We start from the raw sequence: 27,998 nt of genomic DNA on the forward strand, positions 1-27,998 counted from the left end.
GGAATGGGGAGAGATCGCGGAATTCTGGGGGGGAAAGGAACGGGGGAGGGTCTCTAAACCAACCTGTGCTAAAAAAAAGGGGGAAATTCCATTTTCCAGCCCCAAAGTGGGGCTGGAATTTTAAAGCTTCCCGGTGGCCGGGGCGGGGCTGCCCCTCTTCCCGTGGGATATTGCTCTGGAGTTTGGGGGGCAGCACCTGGAGCGGGAATTCCCTCCCCCCTCGAGTTTTGGGGTCAATTCAGGCACCTTTGGGATCCCCAAAGGGGGGTTTTGGGCCCGTCCTGACGGGACCTTTCTTGTGGATTTTGGGAATTTCGGGAGAAGGGAATGAGGGGGGAGGGTCCCAGGGGCTCGTACCGGGATTGGCAACGGGGGATTTGGGAATTCGGGGGATTTTGGGAAGCTCCCGACCCCGGGGTGGGCCCTTGAGGGGAGGGGAGGGGTCTTGTACCTAATCCCGGGGGTTTTTTGGGAATCGACCGGGAATTCCCTCCAAAATTCACCCGCAAAATCCCCAATCCCAAATTTGGGCTCCATTGGGAACTCCCTCCAAAATTCACCCGCAAAATCCCAAACTGGGGCTGGGAATCCTCTGGGAATTCCCTCCAAAACTCATCCCCCAAATCCCTAATCCCAAACTGGGGTCCCTTTGGGAATTTGGGAATTCCCTCCAAAACTCATCCGCAAAATCCCCGGTCCTAAATTGGGGCTCTTTTGGGAATTTGGGAATTGGGGCTGGGAGCTCCCTCCAAAATTCACCTGCAAAATCCCCAATCCCAAATTTGGGCTCCTTTGGGAATTCCCTCCAAAATTCACCCGCAAAATCCCAAACTGGGGCTGGGAATCCTCTGGGAATTCCCTCCAAAACTCATCCCCCAAATCCCCAATCCCAAATTGGGATCCCTTTGGGAATTCCCTCCAAAACTCATCCCCCAAATCCCCAGTCCCAGACCGGGGTCCCTTTGGGAATTTGGGAACTGGGGCTGGGAATTCCCTCCAGAACTCAATCCCCCCCAAATCCCCAGTCCCAAACCGGGGTCCCCGGTGCCCCCCAGTCCCCGGCCCAGGGAGAGGGGCCCGGCCGAGCTCCTGATCCCGACGTTTCGGTTTCCCGGGATCCCCAGGATTCCTGGGAATGCGATTATTCCCAGCTGGATTTACATTCACAGGAGGGACCCCCAGCTCTGGGGTCGCCCCGGGATGGGATCGGGGGATCCCAGCGCCGCCTTTCCCGTGGGAGCGGTGTGCGTACGGAACGGGGGCTGCTCCCCAAACCCCAAACTCCCGCCGCTCCAGGGGGATTTGGGGATGGGGAGAACGGGGGCAGCCGTCCCTGAGGGAGGGGGGCCCAAAATCAAGGCACAGGGAATGGGAATGGTTCGGGATGGGGCGTTGTTGTGGGGTTTGTGCGTCCCCTCTGGATCTGGGGACACGCAGAACCCTCCTGCTGATCCCGATGGGAATGGGAATGGCAGTGGTTCGGGATGGGGCTGGTTTTGGGATTTCTGTGTCCCTCTGGATTTGGGAACATGCAGATCCCAATGGGAATGGCAGTGGTTCGGGATGGGGCTGGTTTTGGGATTTCTGTGTCCCTCTGGATTTGGGAACATGCGGATCCCAATGGGAATGGGAATGGGAATGGGAATGGGAATGGGAATGGGAATGGGATTGGGAATGGTTTGGGATGAGGCTGTTTTTGGGATTTGTGTGTTCCTCTGGATTCGGGAACACGGATCCCAATGGGAATGGGAATGGCTTGGGGAATTGGAATGGTTTAGGATGGGTTTTTTGGGGATGTGTGTGTCCCTCTGGGTTTGGGACCACAGATCCCAACGGGAATGGTTCAGGATGGGTTTTTTTGGGATGTGTGTGTCCCTCTGGATTTGGGAACACAGATCCCAACGGGAATGGTTTAGGATGGGTTTTTTGGGATGTGTGTGTCCCTCTGGATTTGGGAACACACAGATCCCAATGGGAATGGTTTAGGATGGGTTTTTTGGGATGTGTGTGTCCCTCTGGATTTGGGAACACACAGATCCCAACGGGAATGGTTCAGGATGGGTTTTTTTGGGATTTGTGTGTCCCTCTGGATTTGGGAACACACAGATCCCAACGGGAATGGTTTAGGATGGGTTTTTTGGGATGTGTGTGTCCCTCTGGATTTGGGAACACACAGATCCCAACGGGAATGGTTTAGGATGGGTTTTTTGGGGATGTGTGTGTCCCTCTGGATTTGGGAACACACAGATCCCAGCAGGAATGGTTCGGGACGGGGCTGTTTTTGGGATTTGCACGTCCCCCGGGGTTTAGGGACACGCAGAGCTGCTCCCCAACGACGACAGGGCTCAAACCCCGGCGGCGGGCGACGCGGGGAGGGGACAGGGCGGTGTCACCCCCATCCCTCCACCCGCGGGGGCGGGAAAGTACCGGCGGAAAAAGAACCAACGGAATGAACGGAAGCTCCAAGGAAACCGGGGGAACCGGGTGAGGGAGGGATCGCGGGGCGAACCCCTGAATATCAGGGGACGCCGGTGAGGTACCCGCGGAGCCGCGCCCGCCCTAGACGTGCGTCTGCATGCGCTGCTGGAAGCGCTGCCCGTAGTCCGAGTGCTGCGAGGTGTAGGAGAAGCGCGCCGCGCTGCCGAACTTGCCCACGGCCTCGTAGGCCTCGTAGGCGCCGCGCTCCAGCCCCGCGGCCGCGCCGAAGCCCAGCCGGTAGGGTGGGAAGGCCGCGCCGCCCGGGAAGGCCGCGCCGCCCGCGTAGTTCTCGTAGGACAGCTGGCTGGCCGTGTCCCCCGCCGCCGTCCCCGCCGCCGCCGCCGCCGCCTCGGCGGGGAACTCGGGGCCGCCGCGGGGGTAGGAGCTGAGCTGGGCGTAGCCGCTGGAGTGCGAGAGGCGCGAGGGCGGCCGCGCCTCGAAGCGGCCGGGGCCCGGCGCGCGGTAGTCGCCGTAGAGGACGGAGCGCGAGGCCGGGCGCTCCTCGTGGGCGCGGACGTTGTAGTAGCCGTTGGTGGGGTCCTGGATGGGGGGGAAAGAAAAACGAGGGGAAAATCCAGCGGGTTTTGGGAATTCTGGGGTTGGGTGGAGGGGTTGGGGTGGGGAGGGGCGTGGCAATGGAGGGTGGGGGTCCTTTGGGATTGTTAGTGGGGGGTGGGAGTTCCTTAGGATTGTTTTGGGGGGTGGGAACTCCTCGGGATTTCCTGGGGGATGGAACTAGGGCAGGGCTGGATTCATGGAACTCTGGATCTCTTGGATTTACGGGATATCGAGGGTGGAATGGACACACCAAGATCATCCGAAATCCCACCCTGTCCCTTGGGAGCCTTGTCCAAACACTCCTGGAATTTTTGGGGCCGTGCCCATTCCCTTAGGGAATGCTCCAGAGCCTGACACCCTCTTTCCCTAAAATCCATCCCAAATCCCTCTTGGAACATCTCCTTCCTTCCCTGCGATCCCATCCCTGATCCCAGAGAGCCAAGCTGCACATTCCCAAAATTTCCCCTCCTTCCCAACAATTCCACCTCCTCACGCCTGAAATCCCTGGAGTTTTCCACCCATTCCAGGGGAAGAAAAAAAAAAAAAAAAGAAAATTTGGGATCTGCCCCTCTCTTCCCACCCTAAAATCCCGGCGGGACCGGACCTTGAGCTCGTACTCCTCGCGGGTGTCGATGGTGTCGCAGCGCAGGTCCTGCTTCAAGTCCACGTCATCCTTGAACGACTGGAAAACCCACGGGAACGTGGAATTATGGAATTATGGAATTACGGAATGGGGTGGGCGGGGAGGAGCCTTGAGACCCATCCCGTGGTGGGAAGGGGTGGCTCCCGATAGCCCAGGCGGATCCAAGGTGGAGCTGGGCGCTTCCAGGGATGGGGAATCCATGGGGTCATGGGATCCATGGGATCAGGGATGGGGAATCCATGGAATCAGGGATGGGGAATCCATGGGATCAGGGATGGGGAATCCATGGGGTCATGGAATCCATGGAATCAGGGATGGGGAATCCATGGGATCATGGAATCCATGGCATCATGGATGGGGAATCCACGGGGGTCATGGATGGGTCCAGGACGGATCCCTAAAATCCCATTAAACCGGCCCAGGGACCGCTGGAATTCTTTGGGATGGAAAAGACCCTTAAAGATCCGAGGGCAGGGACATTCCCACCATCCTGGGTGGCTCCAGCTGGGCCTTGGGGACACTCCCAGGGCTGGGGACACTCCCAGGCTGGGGACACTCCCAGGGCTGGGGACACTCCCAACATTGGGGACACTCCCAGGCTGGGGACACTCCCAGGGCTGGGGACACTCCCGGGCTGGGGACACTCCCAGGGCTGGGGACACTCCCGGGCTGGGGACACTCCCAACGTTGGGGACACTCCCAGGGCTGGGGACACTCCCAACATTGGGGACACTCCCAGGCTGGGGACACTCCCAGGCTGGGGACACTCCCAACGTTGGGGACACTCCCAGGGCTGGGGACACTCCCAGGCTGGGGACACTCCCGGGTTGGGGACACTCCCAGGGCTGGGGACACTCCCGGGTTGGGGACACTCCGAGCCAGCGCCTCCCGGCCATCCCAGTGACAATTCCCCGCCGGGATCGCGGCCTGGCCGCGTGTCCCGTGTCCCTCACCGAGTAGATGGCCTTCATGACGCGGGTGGCCGTGGACACGCTGGCCGTGTCCTCCTCCCTGTCCGCGTGCAGCGTCAGCGGCTCCCGGTTCACCGTCTCCACCTTGATGTCCAGCTTGCGCAGCGTGACGTCCTTGCGGCCTGCCGGGCGACCACAGGGTGACCAGGGAGTGACCACGGCGTGACCACGAAGTGACCCCAAAATGACCATGAAATGACCCCCAAAGAGACACCCAGAGTGACCACAGAGTGACCATGGAGTGACCACTGAGTCACCACCATAGAGACACCCAGAGTGACCACAAGTGACCATGAAGTGACCCCACAGAGACACCCAGAGTGACCACAGAGTGAGCACGAAGTGACCACAAAATGACCATGAAGTGACCCCCAAAGAGACACCCAGAGTGACCATGAAGTGACCACAGAGTGACTACTGAGTGACCCCCATAGAGACACCCAGAGTGACCACAGAGTGACCACGCAGTGAGCACGGAGTGAGCACAAAGTGACCACAGAATGACTGTGAAGTGACCCCAAAAGAGACACCCAGAGTGACCACAGAGTGACCATGAAGTGACCCCAAAAGAGACACCCAGAGTGACCCTTGAGTGACCCCCATAGAAACACCCAGTGACCACAGAGTGACCCCTGCGTGACCCCTGCGTGACCCCGCTGTCCGCACTCACTTCCTTTGCGGCGCCGGTACAGGAAGCAGGCGAGGGCCACCAGGCAGCTGATGAGGAGGATGCTGGCCCCGATGGTGGCCCCGGCGATGATGCCCACGGGCAGGACCTCTGCGGGGACACGGCCGCTTGGGGACGGGGCAGTGCCACAGCCACGCCTCTCCTCCCGGCGTGCCCCGCAGCTCGGCTCGGAGAGGGATTGGGGGGTCCCCAAGTCCAAGATGGGACCGAGCCCCAGCTGGTCACCCACAATTCCAGGAATTCCTCGGAGAGCCCAACCCCATCCACGGCCTCACCACCTTTTCCAGGAGGAATTCCCACAGATTTCCAACTCGAGGCCACCCAAAACTGTCCCTGAGCTCCCTGCTGGTGTCACCTTTCTCCTCGAGCTGGATGATGGCTGTGCTGGGCTCAAGGTTGTCCCAACCAACCCAACTCAAGGCCACCCAAATTGTCCCCAAACTCCCTGCCAGTGTCACCTTTGCCCAACCCAAAGTTGTCCCAACCTGACCCAACCCGAGGCCACCCAAAACTGTCCCCAAGCTCCCTGCAGGTGTCACCTTTGTCCTCGAGCTGGATGATGGCCATGTCTGGCCCAAGTTTGTCCCAGTCCAACCCAACTGGAGGTCACCCAGATTGTCCCCATTCTCCCTGCCGGTGTCACCTTTCTCCTCGAGCTGGATGATGGCCATGCCTGGCCCAAAGTTGTCCCAACCCAACCCAACTGGAGGTCACCCAGCTTGTCCCCAAGCTCTGTCCCATGTCACCTTTCTCCTCGAGCTGGATGACGGCCGTGCCGGGCCCGAAGCTGTCCCAACCCAACCCAACCCATCTCGAGGTCACCCAGCTTGTCCCCAGGCTCTGTCCCATGTCACCTTTCTCCTCGAGCTGGATGATGGCCGTGCCTGGCCCAAGTTTGTCCCAGCCCAACTGGAGGCCACCCAGACTGTCCCCAAGCTCTGTCCCGTGTCACCTTTCTCCTCGAGCTGGATGATGGCCGTGCCTGGCCCAAGTTTGTCCCAGCCCAACTGGAGGCCACCCAGACTGTCCCCAAGCTCTGTCCCATGTCACCTTTCTCCTCGAGCTGGATGATGGCCGTGCCTGGCCCAAGTTTGTCCCAACCCAACCCATCTCAAGGTCACCCAGACTGTCCCCAAGCTCTGTCCCGTGTCACCTTTCTCCTCGAGCTGGATGATGGCGGTGCCGGGCCCGAAGCTGTTCCAGGCCGTGCAGTTGTAGCGCGTCTGGAAGTCGGCGTCCACGACGTTCTGGATGCTCAGCGTGGACAGCACGCCGCTGCCCGTGTTGCTCCTCTCCACCGTGTAGCGCTCCAGCGTGCCCGCTTCCAGAATGTTCTCCTTCCACGCCCACGCCTGCGGGGGGGCGGCCTCAGCATTGACTGAAATAACCCTGAGCTCGTTTTATTCTGTTTAAATTGGGGGTTGTGGATTATTCTGATATTAATACAGTTATAACTATTAAATTTAATATTATTTATTTGTTTTATGTTTGTAAATTGTATTCTAAGTATATATATTAATATATATTACTTGCATCTTCATCATAAATTAACCTATATTATATTTATAAATAACTTTATAAATATAGATATTTATTTATATTATTTAATAGTTTATATTTTATATTTTATGTTTTATATTTTATATTTTATATTTATTCATTATACTATAAATATAAATATTTCTATTTATTTATATATATTTATTATAAACACAAATATAATATTTTATTTTTTTAATTTATTTATGTTGTATTTAATCTGTTTGATATTTGTAAATGATAAATACATATTAATACACATTAACTGTAATATATCTTTATAAAATAATTCCGTTTATATTTAGAAATAATTGTATAAATTTCTTAAATATTACCTATTTATTTACCTATTTATTCTACACTATTTTGTATTATTCATTTTACATTTACAGATTATACTTAATAGATAAATACAACCCCACGACATACTTAATTATATATATTGATATATATTTATTGTTTATATGTTATTAATATATATTCTTTATATATTATCAATATATATAATTTATATTGACATACAGATATAGCAATACGGGATAGATTGTTATATTAGATAGAATATTAGATATACTACAATATATTTTATATTAAAATATGAATTCAAGTGGCTATTTGATGATAAAATTCAGTGATATTTTGGAACGAAGTGGTTTTGTTGGTGGAGTTTGGGCTGTGCGGACTCACGATGCGGTCGGGCGGCGGCGTGCTGCCGATGAAGCACTCGACCTTGCCGCGGTCGCCGCGCACGGCGAACTGCACCGGCTCGCTGGAGATGATCGGGGGGCCTGGCAGCGGGGATTCGGGGTGGTCAGGGACGGGGAATCGGGGATTCGGGGTGGTCAGGGACGGGGAATCGGGGATTCGGGGTGGTCAGGGACGGGGAATCGGGGATTTGGGGTGGTCAGGGACGGGGAATCGGGGATTCGGGGTGGTCAGGGACGGGGAATCGGGGATTTGGGGTGATCCGGGGGGAAATTGGGGATTTGGGGTGATTGGGGGGCCTGGCAGCGGGGATTTGGGGTGGTCAGGGAGGGGGAATCGGGGATTCGGGGTGGTCAGGGACAGGGAATCGGGGATTTGGGATGATCGGGGGGCCTGGCAGCGGGGATTTGGGGTGGTCAGGGAGGGGGAATCGGGGATTCGGGGTGGTCAGGGACGGGGAATCGGGGATTCGGGGTGGTCAGGGACGGGGAATTGGGGATTTGGGGTGGTCAGGGACGGGGAATCGGGAATTTGGGGTGATCCGGGGGGAAACTGGGGATTCGGGGTGGTCCAAAGGGGAAATGGGGATATTCAGGGTGATCCAGGGAGAATCGGGGATTTGGGGTGATCCGGGGGGAAATAGGGGATTTGGGGTGACTGGGGGGGAATCGGGGATTTGGGGTGACTGGGGGGGAAACTGCAATATCTGAGGTGGTCTGGGATGGAAATGGGGATATTTGGGGTTGTCGGCGGGGAAATCGGGAATTTGGGGTGGTCCGGGGGGAAACTGGGATATTTGGGGTGGTCTGGGAGGGAAATCGGGAATTTGGGGTGTCCTGGGGGGATCCAAGCAGAGGAAATTCCTGGAGCTGTGTCCAGGCCAGGAGTGAGGGATTGGAGGATAAAATTCCCAGTTTTCGCTGGAATTGGGGAAGGGCTCGGGATCAGGGTTTGAGGGGGATAAAATCCCCAGTTTTAGCTGGAATTGGGAGAACCTCCCACAGGAAATTCCAGGTTGAAATTCCTGGAATTCCTGACCCCCCCATTGTCTCCCTGGAAGGAGGGATGGTGTGGAAAATCCCTTTCCAGGATTTATTCCCTTCCCATGATCCCATTTCACCCTTTCCCCTCAATCCTCAGTCCCAAACCCAACAAAAACCCCCAAATTCTGTTTCCCCCCCAATCCCAGCCACCCCAATCCGTAAAACCTAAAACTCCCTCTGCTTCCCCCGACCAAAAATGAGAGAATTTTTGGGGGGACGCCCCAGGGAATCCCAGGAGGTTTTGGGGCGGTTTTGGGGGATGCCCCAGGGAATCCCAGGAGGTTTTTGGGGTTTTTGAGGGCGCCCCAGGGAATCCCAGGAGGTTTTGGTGCGTTTTGGGGTTTTTGGGGGCGCCCCATGGAACCCCCGGCGGTTTTGGGGCGGTTTCGGGGCGCTGACCGTTGACGAAGAGCGTGACCTCCCTCTCGCCCACGCCGATGCGGGGCACGATGGCCTTGCAGACGTACTGGCCGGCGTCCGCCTGCGTCACCGACTTCAGGTACAGCTGGTTGCTGTTGCTCAGGACCTGCGGGGCCGTGGGGACGCTTGGGGACGGCCGGGAGGGGCACGGGACGCGCCCCAAAGCTCGGCGGCCTGGCCCTAAATCATTCCCGTGGGAATCCCAACCCCGGTCCCCGAATCTGGGGGGTTTGGGGGGTGGAGGGGGCACGGAGGAATGGTGGGGGGGTTCAGGGGTCTCGTTTGACTGCAGTCCCAAATCCAATCCCAAATACAATCCCAACCCCAATCCCAACCTCAATCCCAAATCTAATCCCAAACCCAATCCCAACCTCAATCCCAAATCCAATTCCAAATCCAATCCCAAACCCGGTCCCAAATCCAACCCCAATCCCAAATCCCAACCCCAATCCCAAATCCAATCCAAACCCCAAACCCAATCCCAACCCCAATACCAAACCTCACTCCCAAATCCAAACCCAATCCCAACCCCATTCCCGAATCCCAATCCCAAACCCAATCCAAATCCCAAACCCAATCCCAAATCCCAATCCCAATTTCCATTTTCAGGGAGTTTTGGGAGGGGACACAAAGCCACAGTGGGGACATTCAGGGGTTGTGTGTGACCCCAATCCCAATGGGAATCGTGTGCCGAAATTCCCCAATCCCAACCCCCGCTGTGACCCCGGAGAGCGGCTCTGGGGGATTTTTGGGATGGGGGAGGCACCCCTGAGGAAGGGCTGACCCCAAAACTGGGGAGCAGGGAGTAGGAACTGCCCGGGATGGGGCTTTTTTGGGGGGAATTTTTTGGGGGGATTTTTTTGGGGGGGGGGGGATTATTTGGGGATTTTTTTGGGGGGGGATTATTTTTGGGGACTTTTTTGGATTTTTTTTTTTTTTTTGGGGGGATTTTTTTGGGGGATTTGGGGGATTCTTTTGGGTGATTTTTTTGGGGGATTTCGGGACACCTGGAGCCCCCCCGACCCCGACGGGACGCGGAACATTCCGGAAGGAAGGGGCTCCTACCATGTTGGACTCCTTCTTGGTCCAGGTGAGGGTGAGCGGGGGGTTCCCCGACCACACGCAGGTCAGGGTGACGTCGGAGCCGATGTCCGTCACCGTGGGCTTGGGGTCCACCACGATCCGGGGGGCGACTGGGGGGGAACGGGGACAGAGGCAGGAGCGGGGCGTGGGGAGGGGGTTTGGGGGCGGTTTTGGGGTTCGGGGCCGCTGCTGGGTCACTCACAGTGCACGTCCACCAGCGTGCTGACGTTGGTGCTGCCGATGTCGTTGTGCACCTCGCAGGACACGGGCTCCGTGAAGAAGGTGTAGTCCACCTGCGTGTCGTACCTGTTCTCCGTGGCCTCCTCGATGATCACCCCGCCCTTGGCCCACCTGGGGACACCGTGGGACCCCCATCCCCATCCTAAATCCCAATCCCCATCCGAAATCCCGATCCCCATCCGAAATCCCGATTCCCATCCGCAATCCCAATCCCAGTCACCATTTCCGAAGGGTTTTGGGGAGGGGACACAGAGCCATGTTGGGGACACGGGGACACCGTGGGACCCCGATCCCTGTCCCATACCCCGATCCCCATCCGGGACCCTGACTCCCATCCGAAACCCCAATCCCGATCCGCAATCCCAATCCCAATCACCATTTCCGAAGGGTTTTGGGGAGGGGACACAGAGCCATGTTGGGGACATCTGGGGACATTGTGGGACCCTGATCCCGATCCTAAACCCCGATCCCCATCCAAAATCCCGGTCCTCATCTGAAATCCCAATCCCCATTCTAAATCCCAATCCTGATCCTAAATCCCAATCCCAGTCACCATTCCATCAAAACCCATTTCCAAAGGGTTTTGGGGAGGGGACACAGAGCCGTGTTGGGGACATTCAGGGACACCGTGGGACCCCAATCCTAATTCCCAATCACCCCCCTTTGGCCCCCATGTTGGGGACATCCGGGGACATTGTGGGACCCCAATCCCGATCCTAAATCCCAATCCCCATTTCCAATGGGTTTTGGGGAGGGGACACAGAGCCAGGGTGGGGACATTTGACCCCAATCCCAATTTCCAATCCCAGTTTCCAATCCCGATTTCCAGTCCCCGGGGTTTTGGGAAGGGGAGGGGACACAGAGCTGGGGTGGGGACACTGTGTGACCCCAGGTGACCCCAGCCCCAATCCCAGGGGTTTTGGGAAGGGGAGGGGGCACAGAGCCGGGGGGGGACACTGTGTGACCCCGAGTGACTGCAGCCCCGTGGCGCGGGTTTTGGGGTCACCTGTAGCCCTTGATCTCGGGGTTGGCCGTGGCCATGCAGGTGAACACGACGCGCTCGCCCTCCTGCACCGTCTGGGGCTGGATGGACAGGGTCACCGTCGGGGGGTCTGTGGGGACAGGGTGGGATCAGGGGGGCTCGGGGGGACACGCGGGGGTCCCCCAAAAGCTCCGTCCCGGCCTCGTGGGGACCCGCGGGCGCTCCCTGGGGCTGTCACCCGCTGTCCCCTCCCGCCGGTGGCCGCCCCTTCCCGCGGCAGCCACCGGAGGTCGGCGTTGGCCACCGAGAGCCGGCCCTGCCTCCTCCTCTTCCTCCTCCTCCTCCTCCCCCTCCCGCAATTCCCATCCACAGACGCCGCTCCCACCTGCGACACCCCAAAAATCCCCCAAAATCCCCCCCCAAATCCCCCAAAATGCCCCCAAATCCCCATCCACCTCCCCGCCTCTTTCACCCCCAGTGTCCCCATGTCCTGGTGTCCCCATGTCCTGTATCCCTGTGTCCTGTGTCGCTGGTGTGCCGGTGTCCCCGTGTCCCCATGTCCCTGTCTCTATATCCTGTGTCCTGTGTCCCCGATGTCCCTGGTTTCCCTGGTTTCCCCAGTGTCCCCGTCCCCATGTCCCCGTGTCCCTGGTGTCCCCATGTCCCTGTCCCCTTGTCCCTGTTCCCCTGTCCCCTGTCCCCGTGTCCCTGTCCCCGTCTTCTTGTGTCCCTGGTTTCCCCGGTGTCCCAGTGTCCCCGTGTCCTCATGTCCCCGTATCCCCAGTGTCCCTGTCCCCGTATCCCCGGTGTCCCCGTGTCCCCGTCCCCGTCGCGGTGTCCCCGTGTCCCTGTCCCCGTCCCGGTGTCCCAGTGTCCCTGTCCCCGTCCCGGTGTCCCCACGTCCCCGTCCCCGTCGCGGTGTCCCCGTGTCCCTGTCCCCGTCCCGGTGTCCCAGTGTCCCTGTCCCCGTATCCCCGGTGTCCCCACGTCCCCGTCCCCGTCGCGGTGTCCCCGTGTCCCTGTCCCCGTCCCGGTGTCCCCGTGTCCCTGTCCCCGTCGTGGTGTCCCTGTGTCCCTGTCCCCGTCGCGGTGTCCCCGTGTCCCTGTCCCCGTATCCCCGGTGTCCCCATGTCCCTGTCCCCGTCCCGGTGTCCCCATGTCCCTGTCCCCGTCCCGGTGTCCCCGTGTCCCTGTCCCCGTGGCGGTGTGGCGGTGGGGCGCGGGTGGCACTGACGGTGCACGTTGAGCCTGACGAAGGTCTCCTTGCCGGCGGGCACGGCCTCGTTGGAGCTGCGGCAGGAGAAGACGCGGCCGATGTCCAGGTCCGTGGGGGTGATGGCCAGCAGGCTCGTGGTGCTCTCGCGCTTGCCATCGGCCAGCAGCTCCTGCGGGACACGGACGGCTCTGGGGACACCGGCAGGGGACAGGGACAGGGGCTGGGGACAAGGACAGGGGCTGGGGACACCGGCAGGGGACAGGGGCTGGGGACTCCGGGAGGGGACAGGGACAGGGGCTGGGACAGGGGACACCGGCAGGGGACAGGGACAGGGGCTGGGGACACCGGCAGGGGACAGGGACAGGGGACTCCGGGAGGGGACAGGGACAGGGGCTGGGACAGGGGACACTGGCAGGGGACAGGGGCTGGGGCTGGGGACAAGGACAGGGGCTGGGGACACCGGCAGGGGACAGGGACAGGGACAGGGACAGGGACAGGGGACACTGGCAGGGGACAGGGGCTGGGGCTGGGGACAAGGACAGGGGCTGGGGACACCGGCAGGGGACAGGGACAGGGGACTCCGGGAGGGGACAAGGACAGGGGCTGGGGACACCGGCAGGGACAGCTCCTGCGGGACACGGACGGCTCTGGGACGGGGACAGGGGACAGGGACAGGGGACTCCGGGAGGGGACAGGGACACGGGCTGGGGACACCGGCAGGGACAGCTCCTGCGGGACACGGACGGCTCTGGGACGGGGACAGGGGACAGGGACAGGGGACTCCGGGAGGGGACAGGGACACGGGCTGGGGACACCGGCAGGGACAGCTCCTGCGGGACACGGACGGCTCTGGGGACACCGGCAGGGGAGAGGGACAGGGGACACTGGGAGGGGACAGGGACACGGGCTGGGACATCGGCAGGGGACAGGGACAGGGGCTGGGGACACCGGCAGGGGACAGCTCTAGGGGGGCTGGGGACACCAGGAGGGGACGGCCACCACACTGCGGTGTCCCCATCCCGTGCTGGTGACAGTGCCGTCCTGCTGCAGCCCGTCGTGGAACCAGGCGATGGTGACGGGGGACGAGGGGGGACAGAGGGGAGAGGGAGGACAGAGGGGACAGCTCTGGGGACACTGGGGACACCGAGCGGGGCCGGCCGTACCGTGCTGGTGACAGCGCCGTCCTGCTGCTGCCCGTCGCGGAACCAGGCGATGGTGGCCGCGGGCTTGGCGCTGCGGGCGCGGCACGTCAGGTTGTAGGGGGTCCCCGCCCTCAGCAGGATCTCGGGGGCGCCGTCGATCGTGGGGTCCTCCGGGGGGACTGCGGGGGGGACAGAGGGGACACCGGCTCGGGAGGGGACACCAGGAATGGGGAGGGGACACTGGGGACTGTGGGGCACAGGGAATGGTGGGGGGACGTGAGAGGCTCTGGAGGACACGGGGAGGGACATTGGGGACACAGGACCGTGTGGGGCATTGGGGACACTGGACCATAGGGGACATGGGGGGACACGGGACCATGGGGGACAATGGGGACCGTGTGGGACATTGGGGACACAGGACTGTGTGGGACACTGGGGACACGGGACCATGGGGGACACGGGACCATGGGGGACATGGGACTGTGTGTGGCACTGGGGACCATAGGGGACACTGGGGCCCATGTGGGACATTGTGGACACAGGACCATGGGGGACACTGGGGACTGTGTGGGACATTGGGGACACGGGACCATGGGGGACGTGGGGGACACGGGAGCATGTGGGGCATTGGGGACCGTGTGGGACACTGGGGACACGGGACCATGGGGGACACCGGGGCCCGTGCGTGGCACCGGGGCCAGCCCTCACTGAGCACGGTGAGCTTGGCGCGGCGCGAGCGCAGCGCGGCCTCGGTGGCCTGGCACTCGTAGACGGCGTCATCGGAGAGCTCGGCGTCGCGGATCTCCAGGTTGTACTGGCCCGAGTCGGCCGTGCCCACGATGCGGTACCGGGGCCACGCTGCGGGGACAGCGCGGCGTCACCCGGGGACACCAGCGCCACGAGGACACCAGCGCCATGGGGACGCCAACACCACGGGGACACACCAACCCCACAGGGACACCGCAATCCCACAGGGAAATCCCAATCCCATGGGTCACACATGGGGACACTCCCATCCCATAGGGACACCCCCACCCCACAGGGACACCCCCACCCCACAGGGACACCCCCATCCCATGCCCAGGCTGTGGGGCCAGCACTGGAAGTCACACAGGGACACCCCCAGAGCCACTGCCCCTTTCCCAGGTACCCTTCAGCCCTGCCCCGTGGGTGCCACCCCCAGGTCCCCCCTCCCCTCCCGGTGCCACCCCCGGCCCCGCTGTCGCGGCACCTTTGAGGCCCTGGCCCATGCCCAGCGCCAGCCCGTCCTTGGTCCATTGCACGATGCCGGAGTAGTTGAGCACCACGCAGGACAGGACGATTCTCTGCCCCGCCACCACCGTCTGGTCCTCGGGCTCCTCCACGAAACGCGTCTGCACCGCTGCGGGCACGGGGCCGCGGTCAGCACCGGGCACGGGGCCGCGGTCAGCACCGGGCACGGAGCCGCGGTCACCGCGCAGCGCCCGGCACCGCGGCACCGCGTGTGCCGACATCCCCTGATCCCGAGATCCCCCTGAGATCCCTCAGGATCCTCCTGAGATCCCCCCTGAGATCCCCCCCTGAGATCCTCTCAGGATCCTCCAGAAACCTCCTGGGACCCCCCTTCGAGATCCCCCTGAGATCCTCCCCAAGATCCCCTTAGAGATCCCCTCGAGATCCCCCAGGATCCCCCTGAGATCCTTCTGGGATTCCTCGAGATCCCCCTCGAGATCCCCCTCGAGATCCTCCCCCAAGTTCCCTCCCTGAACGCCCCAGGATCCCCCTAGAGACCCCCCAAATTCCTCCCTGAGATCCTTTCAGGATCCCCCTGAGATCCCCTCAAGATCCCCCCAGGATCCTCCTGAAATCCTCCGGAAACCTCCTGGAACCCCCCCGCCTCGAGATCCCCCCGAGATCCCACTGAGCACCCCCAGGATCCTCCCGGGATCCCCCCAGGACCCCCCGGAGCTGCCCACGACCCCCAACCCCCCCAGCCCGGGCCCCGCCGCTCCGGCTCCCGATCCCAATCCCGATCCCAATCCCGGCTGTTCGGGATCGATCCGGGGTCACGCGGCCCGCGGGGATCGAGCGGGATGTGACAGGGACAGGGACAGGGACAGGGACAGGGACGCGACAGGGACAGGGACAGGGACAGGGACGGGGACAGGGACAGGGACGGGGACAGGGACAGGGACAGGGACAGGAGCGGGGGAGGGCTCGGGGTGCCCTGGGGCAGGGGGCGGGCAGCGCGACCCCCGCTTCTCCCGGGTTTTACTCCGGAATGTGGCACGGCACGGCACGGAACGGCACAGCTCGGGGTGCCCGCCCCGCTCCTCTCCTCTCCTCCTGAATCCCCAAAATCCGCGGGCTGCGGGGCCCTCCTGCTTCCGATCCCGAAAATGAAACCCCCGGCGGCTCCAAAATCCCCAAAAATCCCCCCAAAATCCTCGTGTGGGGGTGTCTGCTGCTCCTCCCGGGGTGGGGAATCCAGGGAACCCCGGGGTTGGACACCCCCAAATCCCTGGGATGGAGAATCCAGGGATCCCCGAGTTTGGACACCCCCGAATCCCCGGGGTGGGGAATCCAGAGATCCTCAGGGTGGGGAATCCAGGGATCCCCGAGTTTGGACACCCCCGAATCCCCGGGATGGGACCCCCGGGACCCCCGGGAATAGCCCGTGCCAGCCTCGCGCTCCCTCCCTGCGGTGTTTGGGGACAGCCACCGCCGCCGCCAGCCCGGGGTGCCCCGGTGCCACCCCCGCGCCATCGGGGGGCGGGGGCTGCGGGGATTTTGGGGGAAGATGAAGGAGAAACGGGGGCGGGATGGAGCGGGGCGAGATCAAAGGGGGGAGGGAGAGGGAGGGGAGGGAGAGGGGCGGGGGGAGCCGCGGGCACCGGGATTTTGGGGGAGATCGAGGGGAAAACGGGCACCGGGATGGCACCGACCCAGCTGGGAATGGCCCCGGGTTTTGGGGGACACCGGGGGGAGCCGGGCACAGCCGGGGATGTCCCACCCGTTCCGCCGTTCCCGGTGTCGCTGTCCCCTGCCCGAGCTGGCCCTGGTGGCCCCTGCCCGGCGTGCCACCCTCCCTGTGTCCCCACGCGCTGTCCCCAAGGCTGAGACGCCAGCGCCGGGTCCCCGCAGTGCCAGTGCCACCTCCCAGTGCCAGTGCCACCTCCCAGTGCCAGTGCCACCCTCCAGTGCCAGTGCCACCTCCCAGTGCCACCTCCCAGTGCCACCCTCCAGTGCCACCCTCCAGTGCCAGTGCCACCCTCCAGTGCCGGTGCCACCTCCCAGTGCCACCCTCCCAGTGCCACCCTCCAGTGCCACCTCCCAATGCCACCCCGCAGTGCCACCCCCCGCGCCAGCCGCGGTGACAAAGCCCGCCAGGGGCTGGTGGCCATTGTCACAGCCGGAGCCACCTCCTGCCACTGTCCCCGTCCCCCCTCCCCTGGCAGGGAGCGGGATGGGGGGGAGGTGGCGGTGCCACCCCTACGGTGTCGCCGGGCGGTGGCACGGCTTTGTTTTGGTGGTGACACTGCGCCGAGGTGACAGCGGCGGCCCCGCGGGGGGACGGGCACGAGGTGGCGCCTGGCTGCCGCGTCCCTCCGTGTCACCGTGTGCCCCCCAGCGCTGGCACCGGGCCGCCCCTGTCACCGCGGTCCCCTTGTGCCGCTGTGCCACCCCTCCTTGTCACCGCGGTCCCCTGCCGTGTGGCAGCACGTGCCTGTGCCCGCGGGGATGTCCCCAGACCTGTCCCCAAACCCGCCACGGCAATGTCCCCCTGTCCCCAAACCCGCCACGGCCCCACGGCAATGTCCCCCTGTCCCCAAACCCGCCACGGCCCCACGGCAATGTCCCCAAACCGGGCAGAGCCAGGACGCTGAGGGAGCTCCCCGTGTCCCCCCGTGTCCCTCCTGTGTCCCCTCTGTCCCCCTGTCCCCGGCTGTCCCTGCGTTCCCCCTATTTTTTCCATTTTTCCCTTTTATCCCCCTTTTCCCCCCATTTCTCCCCATTTTCTTCCACATTCCCCCCCTTTTTCCCCCCTTTTCCCTCCCCTCCCTGTTTGATCTCTCCCTCCTCCCTCCCCTCTCCTCGAGGTTTTGCATTTGAAGCCTTTCCCCTCTTCCCTTCCCGAGCTGCTCGCTGCTATTTTTATGTGAAACAACAAAAAAAAAAATATAAAACAAAATAAAAAACCCAAACCCAAAACAGGCTGGGGGGGGAGGAGAGTTCTAAAAAAAATAAAATAATCAAATAAAAAAGCTCTTCCCCGGCTTCCAGGGGATCCATGGGATTGGTGGGATGGGATCCATGGGATGGGATTTATGGGATTTATGGCAAGGGACTTGCAGGACCTATGGGATGGGATCACTGGGATGGAATTTATGGGATTTATGGGGTCCATGGGATGGGATTTATGGGATGGGATGGGGTGGGATCAGTGGGATGGAATTGATGGAATGGGATTTATGGGATGGGATTTATGGGATCCATGGGATCCATGGGATGGGATTGATGGGATGGGGAGGGGTCCCGAGCTGGAGACCCCGGCAGTGCAGGGAATGGGGGGTCCCATCCCGGTGGGGATTTGGGAGCCTCTTTCACCAGGGATCGACCCCGTTTTCCTGGGAATTCTGGTCCCGTTTTCCCGGGATTTCCATCCCCGTTTTCCCGGGATTCCCAGCCCGTTTTCCCGGCCCGTCTCGGGCTCCCGCCCCGCTGCCCGCGCTCCCCCCGCGCCCGGAGCTATTTTGGGATCGGGAATTCGGGACCTCGGGCCCAGCCGGGGGAGGGGACGGAGAATTCCCGGAGCCGCCCCGGGTGTCCCCAAAATCCCGGCCCGGGGTGGAATTCCCGGATTTTCTGGGCCGGGACAGAATTCCCAGTGATGAGGGAAACTGAGGCACGGGTGGGGGAAACTGAGGCACGGGTGGGGGAAACTGAGGCACGGGTGGGTTATTCCACAGGGAAACTGAGGCAGGGCAGTCCCCCCCTCCCCCCCGGGGCCGCCTCTCCCGATCCGGGGCCGCCAATCCCATTAATTAGCGACCTTTCATTAAGACATCGCTAATGAGGCCGCAGCTCCTGGAGGGGGGGAACGGTTCCAGCAATTTTTTCCCCCATTTTAAATTTTTTTCCCCCATTTTAAATTTTTTTCCCCATTTTTAAATTTTTTCCCATTTTTGCATTTCCCCCCGTTTTTAAAATTTTTCCCCCATTTTTAAAATTTTCCCAATTTTAAATTTTTTTTCCCCATTTTAAATTTTTTTTCCCCTATTTTAATTTCCCCCCCCATTTTTAATTTTTTCTCCCCATTTTAAACTTCCCCTCCCCACTTCCCTCTCATCAAATTCGGGATTTTTCGATCTTTTTTTTCCCCCCAACTTCTCCCAAAAAAAATCCTCCCCCCCTCCCCCCCCCGCGCGGCCAGGCCAACAAACAAAAGTCTTAATTAGACATTGTTCCTCCGCAAATTAATTAAAGCCGCGCCAATCAAGGGCGCTCGGGAACGGGGGAGGGGCGGACGGGGGGGGCTCTGATTTGGGGAGGGGTCCCTGGGGGGCTCAGGGCGGTTTTTGGGGGGTCTGGGTGATTTTTGGGGGGCTCGGGTCGGTTTTTGGGGGGCTTGATCCACCTGGGGTCACCCCAGGAGGGAAATTTGGGAAGTTTGGGATTTTCTGGGGGTTTTTTTTGGGTGTTCGGGATCTTCTTGGGGACATTCGGGGCCTTTTTGGGGGAACTTGGGATTTTTTTTTGAGTATCCGGAATTTTTTGGGGGTGGGATTCGAGATATTTTTGGGGTGAGATTCTAATTTTTTCGGGGGGGGGAAATTTGGGATTTTTTAGGGAGAATTCGAGGTTTTTTAGGGGAGGATTTGGGGTTTTTTTTGGGGTGAGATTTCGTATATTTTCCTGGGGGGAAAATTCGGGATTTTTAGGGGAGATTCGGAGTTTTTTGCGGGGCGAAATTTGGGATTTTTGGGGAGGATTTGGGGTTTTTTGGGGATGGGATTCTGGATTATTTGGGGGGAGAATTCCGGATTTTTGGGGGGGTGGAATTCGGGATTTTTTAGGGAGAATTGGAGTTTTTTTAGGGGAGGATTTGGGGGTTTTTTGGGGTGAGATTTTGGATTTTTTCTGGAGGGAGAATTCAGGATTTTTGCGGAGGGATTCGGGGTTTTTTGGGGATGGGATTCTGGATTATTTGGGGGGAGAATTCTGGATTTTTGCGGGGGGGAATTCGGGATTTTTTAGGGAGAAATCGAGGTCTTTTAAGGGGGGAATTTGGTTTTTTTTGGGGGATGAGACTCTGAATTATTTGGGATGAGATGCTGGATATTTTTTTGGGATAATTCGGGGTTTTTTAGGGTGGATTTGGTTTTTTTTGGGGTGTCCCGAGCCCCGCCGCTGCCGCTCCCTCCCCGCTGCGGTCGGGCCGGGCGATGATCCCACACTTTTGGAATTTGAGGAATTTCCTGCCAAGGCTCCCTCTGGAAAGGCAAAAACGCCGAGGTTTTAACCCTCTGCTGCCCGGCCCGCCCGACTTTGGGGCAGTTCCATCCAGTTTTGGGATCATTGCGGAGTTTTCCCTGATTTTTTCCGGGATGGGGATCGCTGCTTTTCACAGAAAATCGGAATTTTCGTGCCTCAGTTTCCCTCTCCCCCACGCCAAGGTCCCGTTCCTGCCCTAAATCCCTCCAAAAACCCCAAAACCGCCCCAAAAATCGCCCCAAAGCCGCCCTGGGGGGGCTCGGCCCCAGGAGAAAATTCCTTTTTTTCCCAACTTGATTTGAGTCAAATCCGCTCGGAATTTTCTTTTCTTTTGCTTTTGAAAATAAAATTTCACCAAAAGAGGGAAAGGAGGAGGGAAAAGGGGAAAATTTGTCCCCCCAAAAGTGGCCCCAGCGCCGGGATGTTCCCCCGAGGAGGGTGGGAAAGGGGAAAATGCGGATTTTGGGGAAAATCCTTTTGGGGAAGGGAAAGAAAAGGGGAATTTGGGAAAAAACCAGCTGGGGAAGGGGGGGAAATGTGGATTTAGGGGAAAAAACACCTGAAAAAAGGGGAAAAATGTGGATTTTGGGAAAGTCCACATGAAGAAAGGGGGAAAATGTGGATTTTTGGGGGAAAATGTGGATTTTGGGGAAAAAACACCTGGAAAAAGGGGAAGAATGTGGATTTTGGGAGAAATCCACGTGGGGAAGGGAGGGAAAAAGTGAAATTTGGGAAACAGCCACATGGGGAAGGGGGAAAAATGTGGATTTTGGGGGGAAAAATGTGGATTTTGGAGGGAAAATGTGGATTTTGGGTGGAAAATGGGGGGGAAAATGTGGATTTTGGGGGGAAAACGTGGATTTTGGGAAAAGTCCACATGAAGAAAGGGGAAAAAATGTGGATTTGGGGAAGATCCACATGGGGAAGGGGGGAAAATGTGGATTTGGGGTGGAAAATGTGGATTTTGGTAAACCCCCACCTGGCTAAGGGGGAAAATGTGAATTTTGGGGGTGCAATCCGCCTGGGCCAGGCTCCCTCCCCAGCCCCGCCGCTCCCAGGGATGCCCCGAGCCCTCGGAGCCTTCATCCCGCTCCTCCTCCCCCTTCCCCATCCCCATTTAATTAGGGAAAAAAAAGCCCAAAAAAAGAAAAAAAAATTAAATTTCCCCCCCCCTCCCCGTTCCCATGGCAACGCCTCCAGCCGCTCTCGCCTTGGAAATAAAAGTTGTTTTTTCCTTCCCCCTCCTCCTCCTCCTCCTCCTTTTCCTCCTTCCCATTCCCACCCCAAACCCCCCCGGATTTTGATTTCCATTTGGATCATAATCCGCCCGTTGCCATGGCAACGCCGCCAGCCCTTTCTGTCCCAGCCTTGCAGCAAAGGCCTCCTTCCCCTTTTCCCCTTTTCCCTCCTTTTCCCCCCTTTTTTCCCTTTTCCCCCCATTTCCCCCTGGTTTTTGCCCCATTTTCCCCCCGTGTTCCCAATTTCCCCCCACTTTTCCCCCCATTTTTCCCTGTTTTTTCCCCCCATTTTTCCCTGTTTTTTCCCCCTTTCCCCCCTGGTTTTTGCCCCAATTTTCTCCTGTTTTCCCATTTCCCCCCCATTTTTCCCATTTCCCCCCCATTTTTCCCTGTTTCCCCCCATTTTTCCCCGATCCTCAAATCCCCTCCTTCCTTCCCCCCATCCCGGGGTCCCGGTGTCACTTTTGGGGGCAGGGGGCACAGGAGGGGCTGCTCCGGCTCCCGGCGCCTCTGGAGATCCCAAATCCCAAATCCCTGATCCCAGATCCCAAACCCCAGATCCTAAACCCCAACCCCCAAATCCCTGATCCCAAATCTCAGACCCCAAATCCCCAAATCCCAGATCCCAAATCCCAAATCCCTGACCTCAAAATCCCAGATCCCAGTTCCTAAACCCCAAAACTGAGATCCCAAATCTCTGATCCCAAACCCCAAATCCCAAAATCCCTGATGCCAAATCCCAGTTCCTAAACCCCAAATCCCAGATCCTAAATCCCAAAATTCAGACCCCAAATCCGTGATCCCAAATCCCAAAATCCCAAATCCCAAATCCCAGAATCCCAAATCCAGAACCCAAAATCCCAAATCCCAATCCCAAATCCCAATCCCAAATCCCAATCCCAAATCCCAAATCCCGACCCTTTTCCCGCTGTTCCCCGGGACCAGCCCCGGCTCCTTGAGGGGTCTCTGTGGCCTGGGGGGATTTGGGGGAATTTTGGGGCATTTTGGGGGTTCTGCCCCTCAGGCTCCGCCCCCCGCCCGGAGGCGGGGTTATGCAAATGAGCCGCGCGCCCCGGAGAGCGCAATTAGCGCCGGGAGCGGGAGCGATTAATGAGGAGATAATGAAGGGAAGAGGAGCCGGGAATGGGGGGAGGGGGCGGAACCGCCCGGAGCTCCCGGGAAAATCCCGATAAATCCTGGAAAAATCCCGATAATTCCCGATAAAATCCCGATAATTCCCGATAAATCCCGATAATTCCCCATAAATCCCGATAATCCCCGATAATTCCCGATAAATCCCGATAACTGCCGATAATTCCCGATAACTGCCGATAATCACCGATAATTCCCGATAATTCCCGATAAAATCCCGATAATTCCCGATAAATCCCGATAATCCCCGATAATTCCCGATAAATCCCGATAACTGCCGATAATTCCCGATAAAATCCCGATAATCCCCGATAATTCCCCATAAATCTCGGATAACTCCCGAAAATTACCGATGATTCCCGAAATTTGCTGAGAATTCCTGATAGAACTCCCGATAATCCCCGATAACTCCCGATAATTTCCAAGAATTCCTGATAATCCCCAAGAATTCCCAAAAATCCCTGAGAATCCCCGAGATTTCCTGAAAATTCCCAATAATTTTTGGTAATTCCCAAAAATCCCCCAAAATCCACGATAATTCCTGAGAATTCAGGATGTTAATTCCCGATAATTCCCAAAAACTCCAGATAATTCCCAAAAATTCCCCCAAATCCACGATAATTCCCAAGAACTCCCGATAATTCCTGAGAATTCCCGATAATTCAGGATATTAACTCCCAATAATTCCCAAAAATTCCCGATAATTCCCAAAAATTCCCGAGAATTCCCAAAATTCCCAAAAATCCCCAATTACTGCTGAGAAAACTCGGGATTAAACCAAGCCTGGATTAAACCGGGAAGGATTAAATGAAGAAATCATTAATGAATGAATAAATTAATGAATAAATTAATGAATTAATGAATGAATTAATGAGTGAGGTCGCCCCAGGGGCACGAAGGGAAGGGGGAGAAGGGCCCCAGGGTTGGGGTTTTCCACCCCAAAATCACAAAAAATCACAAAATCACACCAAAAGCACAAAAAATCACCACAAAATCACAAAAAAATTGCAAAAAATAACCAAGGAATCACAAAAAATCACAAAATATCACAAAAAACCCCACAATAAATCACTGCGAAATCACAAAAAATCACCAAAAAAATCACAAAAAATCACAAAAAAATCACCAAAAATCTCAAAAATTGACAAAAAATCATCCCAAAATCACAAAAAGATCACAAGAAATCACCTCAAAATCACAAAAAATTCCAAAAAACAACCCAAAATCATAAAGAATCCCCCCAAATCCCGTTCCCAGCGCTCCTGGGCCTGTCCCTGTCACCCTGGAACAAGTTTGGGGTCAAGGGGGGTTTGGGGTCAAGTTTGGGGATCCCAAATCCCCTGGGGTCAGGTCCCTGCTGTCACCTCTCCCATGTGAGGGAAGGGGAAAAAATAAAATATAAACACAAAAATAAAATAGAAATATAAAACAAAAAAATAAAATAAAAATAAAATTAAAAATAGACTCGAATATAAAATCGCAAAATAAAAAATAAAATAAAATAATACATTAAAATAAAATAAAATGAAATAAAATGAAATGAAATAAAATAAAATAAAATAAAATAAAATAAAACAAATAAAATAAAATAAAATAAAATAAAATAAAATAAAATAAAATAAAATAAAATAAAATAAATAAAAACCCCGGCAGAGAGAGAAGGGCCCAGCAAATGAATAAATATTTCAATTTGAGGCGCAATCACGGCGAGTGATTGAAACGGGGGAAGAAGAATGGGTTTCATTTCGATAAGAGCCAGGGAATGATTTGGTGGGAAATGAAGAGCGATGAGCCGGGGACCCCAAACCCGCCCCAAATCCCAATCCCAAACCCAGGGACAGCCCACGGCTCCCAAAATCCCCCACGGCTCCCAAAAATCCCCACAATTTCCAGAGAACCCCCACGTTTTCCTGAAAGAACCCCAAATTTTCCTAAAATCCCCCACATTTTCCAGGAAAAACCCCATGTTTTCCTCCAAGAGCCCCACATTTTCCAGGAAAAACCCTCCCTTTTTCAAAAAATCCCCCACGTTTTCCAACGATCCCCCACATTTCCCAAAAATTCCCCACTTTTTCCAAGAAAAACCCCACATTTCCTAAAATATCCTGCACATTCCCCTGAAGAACACCCCCACTTGCCAAAAATCCCACAATTTCCAGAAAACCCACATGTTTTCCTCAAAGAACCCCAAATTTTCCAGGAAAAACCCCACATTTTCCAAAATATCCCCCACATTTTCCTGAAAACCCCACGTTTCCGGGGAAAAAAAACCCAAAATTTTGGGGGAAACCCCCAAATTGGGATGGGTTTGGGATGGGTTTGGGATTGAAGGGATGGGATGGGTTTGGGATGGGATTGGGATGGGTTTGGGATGGATTTGGGATGGATTTGGGATGGGTTTGGGATGGGTTTGGGATGGATTTGGGATGGATGGGATGGGATTGGGATGGGTTTGGGATGGATGGGATGGGTTTGGAGTGGGATTGAAGGGATGGGTTTGGGATGGGTTTGGGATGGGTTTGGGATAGGATGGGATGGGTTTGGGATGGATGGGATGGGTTTGGGATGGGTTTGGGATGGATGGGATGGGTTTGGGATGGGTTTGGGATGGATGGGATGGGTTTGGAGTGGGATTGAAGGGATGGGTTTGGGATGGGTTTGGGATGGGTTTGGGATAGGATGGGATGGGTTTGGGATGGATGGGATGGGTTTGGGATGGGTTTGGGATGGGTTTGGGATGGGTTTGGGATGGGTTTGGGATGGATGGGATGGGTTTGGGATGGGTTTGGGATGGGTTTGGGATGGGTTTGCGGTGGATTTGGAGTGGGATTGAAGGGATGGGATGGATTTGGGATGGGTTTGGGGGTCACTGGGATTGTCACGCAGGGATGTGAGCCCTGATCCCAAACTGGAGCTGCCCCATCCCAAACCAGAGCTATCGATCCCAAAACGGAGCCATTGACCCCAAAACAGACCTGTCCCACCCCAAACTGGAGCCATCCCATCCCAAAACAGAGCCATCGATCCCAAACCGGATCCCTCCCCCCCCAAACTGGAACTGTCCCACCCCACCCCGGGGCCGTTTCACCCCAAACCGGGGCCGTTCCTGCCCCAAACCGGGGCCGTTTCACCCCAAACCGGGGCCGTTTCACCCCAAACCGGGGCCGTTCCTGCCCCAAACCGGGGCCGTTGCTGCCCCAAACCGGGGCCGTTTCACCCCACACCGGGGCCGTTTCACCCCAAACCGGGGCCGTTCCTGCCCCAAACCGGGGCCGTTTCGCCCCAAACCGGGGCCGTTTCACCCCAAACCGGGGCCGTTTCACCCCACACCGGGGCCGTTTCACCCCACACCGGGGCCGTTTCACCCCAAACCGGGGCCGTTCCTGCCCCAAACCGGAGCCGTTTCACCCCAAACCGGGGCCGTTCCTGCCGAGCTCCCCCGTGCCCCGGGCCGGCCGCGCGGCCGCCTTTGTTCCCGGGGGTCCCGCGCTGCCCTCGGGGGTCCCGGGGGTCCCGGGGGTCGCGGCTCCTTCCCCGCTCCTGCCCCACCCCCCGCGCTCCCGCCGGGTTTTTTTTGTTTTTTTGGGTTTTTTTTCCCTTTTTTTTCTTTCCCTTTTTATTTTTTTTCCCCTTCCCCTCTCTCCTCTCGGCATCTTAGCAACGCCGCCCCCTTAATTAAAAATTAGATTGGATTTTGCAGCCGGGGAGAGCCGGAGGCCGCGCCGGGGCAGAGCCCGGCCCCGCGGACAGGGGGGGACCCCCAAAACTGCCCCCAAGGGAGGGGGCGCCTCCCCCCCGGGCCCCCCGAGGGTCTGGGGAGGTTTTGGGGACCCCCCCCCGAAAACCCCGCGGCTTTTCCTCAGCGTGACCTTGGCAGAGCAGCTCCCCGTGCCTCAGTTTCCCCCGGGGCGGGTTTTGGGGGGGTTTGGGGGTTTTTGGGGATTTTTTTGGGGGGGGGGTTGGGGTTGTTCCCCGCCCCCACCCCGGGAGGCCGCTCTGGAGGGGGTGGGGGTGGGCAGAGGGGGGGTCCGGGCCGCCCCCAGCCCCGATCCCAAGGAATGCCCGGCTTGGGGTCCTGGGGACCCCCCGGGGGCGGCGCCTGCACTCGCCCCGGACGGACGGACGGACGGACACACGGACAGACCCCCCCCGGCCGGGTCAAGCCCCCCCATCACCCTCAGCCCCGACCCCCCCCGGGGGTCCCGTGTGAGCCCGGGGTCCCCGGAGCGGCCCCGGGAACCGGGAGCGGGACCCGGCCCCAAAACCGCGGGCCCGGCCCGGGGGCTCCGACGGGACCGGAACCGGGAGAACGGAGCGGCACCGGGAGGGAGAACCGGGCCCGGCTCCGTCGGGACCCCCCGGTACCGGATCCCGGGAATCCACCAGAACCAGCCCCGGGGTTCGGGAGAACCGGGCCCGGTCCCCCCGGGACCCCCCGGTACCGGATCCCGGGAATCCACCAGAACCAGCCCCGGGGTTCGGGAGAACCGGGCCCGGTCCCCCCGGGACCCCCCGGTACCGGATCCCGGGAATCCACCAGAACCGCCCCGGGATTTGGCCGAACCGGGCCCGGGGTTGAGGCGAACCGGCCGCGATTGCCCCCGAACCCTCCGATACCACCGCGGCGGCTCCGCAGGCGGCGAGCCCGGGCCCGCCGGCACCGGGGAACCCGCCGGGACCCCTCCGGGCTCTCATCCCGCCGGGAACGGGCGGGACCGGCGGCGAGCGGGGCTGGAGCGCTGCCCGCGGAGTTGGGAACGGCGCTCCGGGGCGGCCGCGCTGCCGCCGCCGGTCCCGCTCCGGGTCCCGCTCCGGGCGCCGCTCCCGGTGCCCGATCCCGGTGCCGGTTCCCAATCCCGGTTCCCGGTGCCGGTTCTCGATCCCGGTGCCCGCTCCCGGTGGCCGTTCCCGGTTCCCGGTGCCGATTCCCGATCCCGATCCCGATCCCGGTGCCCGGTCCCGGTACCCGGTGCCGGTGCCGGTTCCCGGTCCCGGTTCCCGACCCCGGTGCCCGGTCCCGGTTCCCGGTGCCCGATCCCCGTTCCCGATCCCGGTGCCGGTTCCCGATCCCGATCCTGGTGCCCGATCCCGGTTCCCGGTTCCCGATCCCCGATCCCGATCGCGGTGCCTGATCCCGATCCGGTCCCGGTTCCCGGTTCCCGGTCCCGGTGCCAGTTCCCGGTTCCCGGTCCCGGTCCCCGGTCCCGGTGCCGCTGCCCACCTTGCCCGCGGGTCCCGGCGAGAGTCAGCAGGCACAGGAGGAGGATCCGCATCTCCCGTCCCGTGGCGGCGGCCGCGCTCCGGGGCCGGGCCCGCCGGGGCTCCGGGGCGCTGCGCGGGGGGCTCCGGCCGCCCCTCTGCGCCCCGCGCCGCCCCCGGTACCGGCGGCGCTGCCTGGGCCTGGCCCGGCCGGGAGGGGCCGCGGG

The 27,998-nt window shown here is 58.9% G+C and overlaps 1 protein-coding gene across 1 annotated transcript; it reads right to left on the reverse strand.

Annotated features, from left to right (window-relative positions):
- Positions 1-475: 475 nt before the first annotated feature.
- On the reverse strand, positions 476-27,981 carry KIRREL1 (kirre like nephrin family adhesion molecule 1). Its single transcript, XM_064401474.1, has 15 exons — positions 27,794-27,981; positions 14,940-15,089; positions 14,417-14,566; positions 13,730-13,887; positions 12,585-12,735; positions 11,375-11,480; positions 10,331-10,479; positions 10,111-10,238; positions 9,025-9,151; positions 7,565-7,665; positions 6,492-6,690; positions 5,321-5,428; positions 4,633-4,772; positions 3,641-3,718; positions 476-3,018 (listed from the first exon to the last, which is right to left on the reverse strand). The coding sequence occupies exons 1-15, from the start codon at positions 27,843-27,845 to the stop codon at positions 2,560-2,562; spliced, it is 2,256 nt and encodes a 751-aa protein (XP_064257544.1). The 5' UTR covers positions 27,846-27,981; the 3' UTR covers positions 476-2,559.
- Positions 27,982-27,998: the final 17 nt, after the last annotated feature.

Source organism: Passer domesticus, chromosome 32, assembly GCF_036417665.1.
Source record: "Passer domesticus isolate bPasDom1 chromosome 32, bPasDom1.hap1, whole genome shotgun sequence".
Classification (NCBI taxonomy): Eukaryota; Metazoa; Chordata; class Aves; order Passeriformes; family Passeridae; genus Passer; species Passer domesticus.

What these genes read in the sequence shown, in the direction of transcription:
- KIRREL1 (XM_064401474.1), bottom strand. Translation starts at nt 27,845, where the DNA reads ATGCGGATCCTCCTCCTGTGCCTGCTGACTCTCGCCGGGACCCGCGGG. An exon ending in CGCCGCCGCCCGACCGCATC is followed by an intron (nt 6,691 to 7,564) that starts GTGAGTCCGCAC and finishes GCCCCCCCGCAG; the next exon opens with GCGTGGGCGTGGAAGGAGAA. An exon ending in TCATGAAGGCCATCTACTCG is followed by an intron (nt 3,719 to 4,632) that starts GTGAGGGACACG and finishes TGGGTTTTCCAG; the next exon opens with TCGTTCAAGGATGACGTGGA.